The 7533-nt window shown below is 43.5% G+C and overlaps 1 protein-coding gene across 1 annotated transcript in view; it reads right to left on the reverse strand.

The window, feature by feature from the left end:
• The window catches only part of SLC5A5 (solute carrier family 5 member 5), a 53265-nt gene extending 45964 nt beyond the window's left edge, over window positions 1-7301 (reverse strand). The window contains exon 1 of the mRNA XM_056844674.1: window positions 6930-7301. Within this exon, the coding sequence (XP_056700652.1) occupies window positions 6930-7301 (372 nt within the window). The remainder of the gene's footprint in view (window positions 1-6929) is intronic.
• Between the last annotated feature and the right edge of the window lie 232 nt (window positions 7302-7533).

Genomic DNA, 7533 nt, shown 5'->3' on the forward strand with positions numbered 1-7533 from the left:
ATATATCAGAGAGAGGAGAAGAAGAAGAAGAAGAGTTGGTTTTTATATGCCGACTTTCTCTACCACTTAAAGAAGAATCAAGCCGGCTTACAATCACCTCCCCTTCCTCTCCCCACAACAGACACCTTGTGAGGTAGGTGAGGCTGAGAGAGTGTGACTAGCCCAAGGTCACCCAGCTGTCTTCATGGGTAGGAGTAGGGAAACAAATCCAGTTAACCAGATTAGCCTCCGCCGCTCCTGCGTAGGAGTGGGGAATCAAACTCGGTTCTCCAGATCAGAGTCCACAGCTCCAAACCACCGCTCTTAACCACTACACCACGCTGGCTGGAAGGAGGGCCTTCCACACTGGATAATGGGGAAGAGGACAACTCAGGCAGTCCTGCAAATCCAAAGGCTCTTGCCAGGGTGTACCCCTATTTACATCTGTGAAATGTTATTTTGGAGGAGGGGAGTCAGAATCTCGAGGTTGCTGCCAACTGTTATAACACCAACAAACAGAATGACAGAATTATTTTGCATTCCAGAGACATCCAAAGGACAAACTCCTACCAAGTGTCAATGTTAGTTTGTTCTAGCAAAAACAACCACAAGTCCTACGTGTGCCCAGCAGACCTCCAAATGGGGCCTGGTGATCTCCCAGAATTACAACTGGTCTCCAGATAGGGTTGCCAACCTCCAGGAAGCACCGGGAGCACTCCCGCTCTTACAGTTGATCTCTAGACGATTAAGATTAACCCCAAAACGCCTGGTTGGATTAATCCCATAGAAGCATTTATGCGAAGAGGTGCACATTTAAAGTTGGATTCTAATAACTATAGAGAAATGATACAATACAAAGATGGGTTATGGGTGATGAAATCACGGGAAGAACTTCAGATTAAAGATTGGTTTATGTATTATAAACTAAAGGATGTATTCAGTAAGGATAATAGGCTGTGTTTTAATCAAACCAAATCTAAATTTGAGATTATATTATCTAAGGGTAACAAAGGAATGATAGGAAAGATTTACAAATTATTTATAGAAATGAATTTAGAACAGGAAAGGATTAAACCGGTGATGGTGAAATGGATGAGGGATTTAGGTTATAATATAGATTTGGAGATATGGGGAAACTTATGGAAAAAGGAATTTAAATTCACTGTTACAAACGAAATAAGAGAAAATCTATATAAAATGTTTTATAGATGGTATATAACCCCAGTGTTATTAAATAAAATGAAAAAAGACGAAAAGGCCTTTTGTTGGAAATGCGGAACAGATACTGGAACATTTATGCATGCTTGGTGGTTTTGTAAAAAAATTAAGAGGTTCTGGTGTTTGGTTTTGAACGAAACTAACAATTTGATCAAAACAAAAATTAAAAGAAATCCTGCCTTTTGTTTATTGGGAATTCCAAAAAAAGATTTTGATAAAGGTGATAGAGTCATATGCCAATACAGTTTTGATGCAGCAAGAATTGTTATTGCTAGAAAATGGAAGCAAATAAGTAAACCTTCAATCAAAGAGTGGAGAGAAAAACTATGGTTTTATATGCGGATGGCCAAAATTACAGATTCTTTACATGGTAAAGCTTTGGATGAATTTAAACATACATGGTCAAAAGCCGCCGCATATTGGGACAAATTGGCAAAAACGGATTTTAAAGGTATAATTAACGAATTATAGTCTAATGTGATTTTTAATCAATGAATATAACAACAGGGTTTTTTTTATTTACTGTCATAACACTTCGCTGGAAGTCCAATGGTGAAGGGCACACAGGTGGGTGGTTGGGTATAGGGCACTATAGGCCTTTAAAAAAAAAAAAGAATAGATAGCAAAATCAATGTATTAGTTTAGGTCGTAATAGTGCGCTTTATATGTTGTTGGTTTTTTTATACATATATTTTTGTTTTTATTGTTATTTTTTCCTTTTTTTGTATGTTTTACTATATAAAATCAATAAAAATTAAAAAAAAAGATCAGTTTCCCTGGAGAAAATGGCTGCTTTGAGGGTGAGCTCTATGGCGTTATCCCCTGCTGAGGTCCCTCCCCTCCTCAAACCCCACCTTCTTCAGGTCCCACCTCCGAAATCTCCAGGTATATCGCAACCCAGAGCTGATAACCCTATCTCCAGACCACAGATGACTGGTAGATATCTTAGATGACTGCTTTGGAGAGTGGCCTGTACGGCATTATACTCTGCTGAGGTCCCTCAGCTTTGAGCCAGCGTGGTGTAGTGGTTAAGAGCGGTGGTTTGGAGCGGTGGAGTCTGATCTGGAGAACCGGGTTTGATTCCCCACTCCTCCACATGAGCAGCAGAGGCTAATCTAGTGAACTGGATTTGTTTCCTCACTCCTGCACACAAAGCCAGCTGGGTGACCTTGGGCTAGTCACAACCTTCTTGGCATCCATAGTAAAAAAAATCATAACAAGTGGCTGGAGTGAGCACCCAGTGGGGAAAAGGTCTCTTCATACATGATGCAGGAAAGGGATGGGTTTGCTTGGAAGGGGAAATGAAGACTTAACAAGCCCTTCCTCCCAATGGAAAATGCCATGCCCAGTTACGGTCTATACCCCAAGTTCCCCATCTTGTTTCCCCAACTGGGACTTAAATAGGGTTGACAACTCCAGGTTGGGAAATTTCTGGATATTTGGGGATGAAGCCTGAGGAGGGAGGGTTTTGGGGAGGGGAGGGACCTCAGCAGGGTATACTGCATAAAGTCCACCCTCCAAAGCTGTCATTTTTTCCAGGGGTACTGATACCTGTAGTCTGGAGATCAGTGGTAATTCCAGGAGATCGACACTGTTTTAATAGGTTGATACTTGCACACAACTTATGAGGAGACATATACAGCCCAGCATAAAAACCTAAGACCATCCTACCAGATGGTGTTATAATTGGTAATATATACAACCTATCACATGCCTGGTTTTTTGTATATTGCTTATATATGTAAATATATTTGTAATGTGTGTGCATGTTTTATATATGATTTAAATAGACCACTGAGGAAGGCCATATAGGCTGAAACGCGTTTGGCTTGTGGTGATAGACATCAGCCTTAACAAATGCCTTTGTGCTATTTTAACGGTTTTTAAATAATTTTAATTCTTATATGTGTGTATGTGTGTAAAGTGCCGTCAAGTCACAGCCGACTTATGGTGACCCCTTTGGGGGGTTTTCATGGCAAGAGACTAACAGAGGTGGTTTGCCAGTGCCTTCCTCTGCACAGCAACCCTGGACTTCCTTGGTGGTCTCCCATCCAAATACTAACCGGGGCCGACCCTGCTTAGCTTCTGAGATCTGACGAGATCAGGCTAGCCTGGGCCATCCAGGTCAGGGCAATTCTTATATAGCTCTTCTAATAAATTATATTTTCATTATATTGTTGAAGGCTTTCAAGGTCAGAGTTCATCAGTTCTCGTAGGTTATCCGGGCTTTGTGACCGTGGTCTTGGTATTTTCTTTCCTGACGTTTCACCAGCTGCTGGCGAAACGTCAGGAAAGAAAATACCAAGACCACGGTCACACAACCCCTATATTTTCATTATTTATTTTAAAAAAATCATCTCACCCAACCTTGAGAACCAACTTCCGTTTTCTAGGTTGGGTTCTATTCCCCTCTTTTTTCTTCTACAATTCCAGGAGCTCTCCAGAACCCCACCTGGAAGTTGACAATCTTAGACTGAAAAGCAGATGCAGGGGGGCATTTTCAATCTGGGAAACTGTGCAATGGGGGGGGGGGTTATTTGTTTAGGGAATTTGTGTGCCGCCTCATCAGAGTCCTGCTCGAGGTGACTTACCATTAAAAGAATAAGTTCTCACTATGAAAACCACCAACCATTAACGCAAGCCGAAGGTCCCAAGTTCAATCCCTGGCATCTCCAGTTTAAAGGGTGAGGTAGAAGGTGGTGTGAAAGACTTCTACCAGAGACTCCGGAGGGCCGCTGCCGGTCTGAGTAGACAATACTGACCTTGATGGACCATTGGTCTGATTCAGTATAAGGCAGCTTCATATGTTCATAAGTTAACTCATAGGGTTGCCAGGTCCCTCTTCACCATCAGCGGGAGGTTTTTGGGACGGAGCCTGAGGAGGGTGAGGTTTGGGGAGGGGAGGGACGTCAATGCCATAGAGTCCAATTGCCAACGCGGCCATTTTCTCCAGGTGAACTGATCTCTATCAGCTGGAGATCAGTTGTAATAGCAGGAGATCTCCAGCTACTACCTGGAGGTTTCTATCCAAGTGGCCATTTGTAAATACTATAAACTGGAGGTGTACTGATATATGGCTAGTAATTCCCTAAGGAAATAATCTCAGTACACAGCCACCAATCGTTTCAACATATGCAACTTTACTTAAATACTATTCTAATATGCACGTTGTGTATGCGTAACACTCTATTCAATAAAGTTCTGAACTGACAATAGTCTAAACGTGATGTTAACAATAGGCTTTAACCTTCTACATATATACACACTTATTCTCCTTATCTTACAAACATTCCAGAACATAAACCCCCGGGGGAATATTTCTTACGACCAGCAGTAAGGTCCACAAAGTCCCCAAGGTCCTTGCAGGTATTAAACTCCGCCACGAATCAGGCAGTACAAATCAACTTCGTTCTCAGTTGCGGTCAGCTGATCATGCGTAGCCCAATCAAGCAATTCAATTCTCGTTACTGCTGGTTGAGCCGGTTGTAAACGCTAGCATCCACAGCTATGCGTTAGTTGTTGTTATGATGTTTTATGGCACATAGAAAAGTAACAAGTTCCCGGTTTTTTATCCTTGTTTCGCATAAAAGTGCAATTTGCTTCTTCAGACTGTGCAATATCTCTGACTGCAGACTTGCAGTTCATAAGAATGACCCATAGTCTCAGTCATTCTTATGACCTTCTTATGCAAGGACCTTGGGGACTTTGTGGACCTTACTGCTGGTCGTAAGAAATATTCCCCCGGGGGTTTATGTTCTGGAATGTTTGTAAGATAAGGAGAATAAGTGTGTATATATGTAGAAGGTTAAAGCCTATTGTTAACATCACGTTTAGACTATTGTCAGTTCAGAACTTTATTGAATAGAGTGTTACGCATACACAACGTGCATATTAGAATAGTATTTAAGTAAAGTTGCATATGTTGAAACGATTGGTGGCTGTGTACTGAGATTATTTCCTTAGGGAATTACTACCTGGAGGTTGGCAACCCTATTAACCCAGCACCACAGGCCTGATCCATACGGACCTTCCTTCAGCGGCCTTTTAGAGCTAAATTACATGTAGGGAGACCCAATCATGGCCTTTGAGCCTCATGCATAACTTTACCCTAGAGTGCACACTCTAGGAACAGTCATGGACTATGGTGGATCTGCAGGCCTTATCATAGAATCATAGACTTGGAAGGTACCACCAGGGTCATCTAGTCCAACCCCCTGCACAATGCAGGAAACTCGCAACTACCTCCCCCACACACACACAGTGCCCAGAAGATGGCCAAGATGCCCCCCCTCCCATGAACGGTCCAGGTTCATAGAATCAGCATTGCTGACAGATCACAGATGGCCATCTAGCCTCTGCTTAAAAACCTCCAGGGAAGGAGAGCTTACCACCTCCCAAGGAAGCCTATTCCACTGAGGAACCGCTCTAACTATTAGAAAATTCTTCCTAATGTCCAGATGGAAATTTTTCTGATTTAATTTCAACCCGTTGATTCTGGTCCAACCTTCTGGGGCAACAGAAAACAACTCGGCACCATCCTCTCCATGACAGCCCTTCAAGTACTTGAAGGTGGTTATCATATCCCCTCTCAGTCTTCTCCTCTTCAGGCTAAACATACCCAGCTCGTTCAACCTTTCCTCACAGGACTTGGTCTCCAGACCCCTCAAACCCCTTATGTTTTTAACTTTACTGGGCACCATATTAAAATTTATATATTTGTAATTTTAGAATTTTTTAGCTCAACCTTTTCGGTTTGGATTCAACATTTTCGTTGAGTTCCCCCCCCCCCTTTGGTTGTTGTTCCGGATCTGCAGCAAGAACAAACTCACCATAGATAGATGTGGGGGAAAAGACAGTTATCTTAAGTTGCTAACATTTTGCATTTTCATGATGATTCAAGGTGTATATCTTTAAAAACTAACACTGTGGTTTGTGAATCCAGCCCGCGTTGTCCCAGATTCCATCTTAGCATGACAGTGACAATTAGGTCACCAGGCTAAAGAAGAAATGTCATTGGGCACAGTGCAGAGGCTAAAAGAGGGAGGTACAAATCAGGAAGTCCCTGGTTCGAATTGTGCTTCTGCCTCAAACTCATTCTCTCTCAATCTCAGTTCCCCTGTCATCAGAATGGGGATAAGACTGGCCTACCTTGCAGGGATGTGCAAAGATGACTACGATAACGTTTTTTAACATTGAAATTGCTATTTGGAAAATGTCAGTAATAACCTTACAACACGTAAACCAGAGGCTCACTTCATATGCAGAACCTTTTTTGAGGTCCGGGTTCTCGACATGGTAATGCTGGGTTAGATCATTGGGGACAATTCTCATATCTCAATGCATTGATGTTCAAGGTCACCAAATCTCAAGGCCAGCCTAGTTCATAGCATTCTCAACTCCACAATAAGGCTACATAGCCTGACTAGGGTTGCCAACCTCCAGGTAGTAGCTGGAGACCTCCTCCTATTACAATGGATCTCTAGCCGATAGAGATCAGTTCACCTGGAGAAAATGGCCACTTTGGTAATTGGACTCTATGGCATTGAAGTCTATCCCCTCCCAAACCCCGTCCTCCTCAGGCTCTGCCCCAAAAATCTTCTGCCGGTAGCGAAGAGGGACCTGGTAACCCTAAGCCCAACAAGGGTGTTTGTTACAGGGGAATGAAAGAAGGTCACGAGAACAAATTCCTGCCCATCCCTTTCCAAATCCTTCCCCAGTCACGGCTCTCTTACCTCATAAGTGCTGGTGAGCCGCAGACGATAAAACACCGGCAGGAACAGGTAGGCCGTCAAAAGGGTGTTCAGGACTTGCCCCAGGCACATCCACAAGAACTTCATGCCATACCGGTACGCTTCCGCCGGGACCCCCAGCACCTGGATGGCTGACATGAAGCTGGCCGAGAGCGAGAGGCCCACGGGGACTGCCGACATCTGCCGTCCCCCCGTGAAGAAGTCGTCTGAGGTCTTCTGCCCGCCTTTTTTGAGGGCGTGGAAGAGGCCAATGCTGGTCGAGATCAACAGCATGAGGCCAAAGACCCCGTAGTCCCATAAACTGAAGGTCATCATCTCTCCCCTGAAAACTTCCAACTGACCTTCTTGGGACATCTTGCAAGGGGTTCTTCTGTTTCGCCCCAAGTCAAAGCCCTACAAATATGCACCTCTTTGCAAGATAAGCGAGCTGGAAGGAAAAGGAGGTGACCCACCAGCCAATTGTCAAACTGGTCACACTTAACACTGATAGGGGGAATTAACTGGGGAAAGAACCAGTTGATGATTCACAAATAATAAGAGGACAAGACAAGTGTTAAACCCAATACCTTCTCACTCTAGACTGCAG

The sequence above is a fragment of the Euleptes europaea genome, chromosome 2 (assembly GCF_029931775.1).
Source record: "Euleptes europaea isolate rEulEur1 chromosome 2, rEulEur1.hap1, whole genome shotgun sequence".
Taxonomy (NCBI): Eukaryota; Metazoa; Chordata; class Lepidosauria; order Squamata; family Sphaerodactylidae; genus Euleptes; species Euleptes europaea.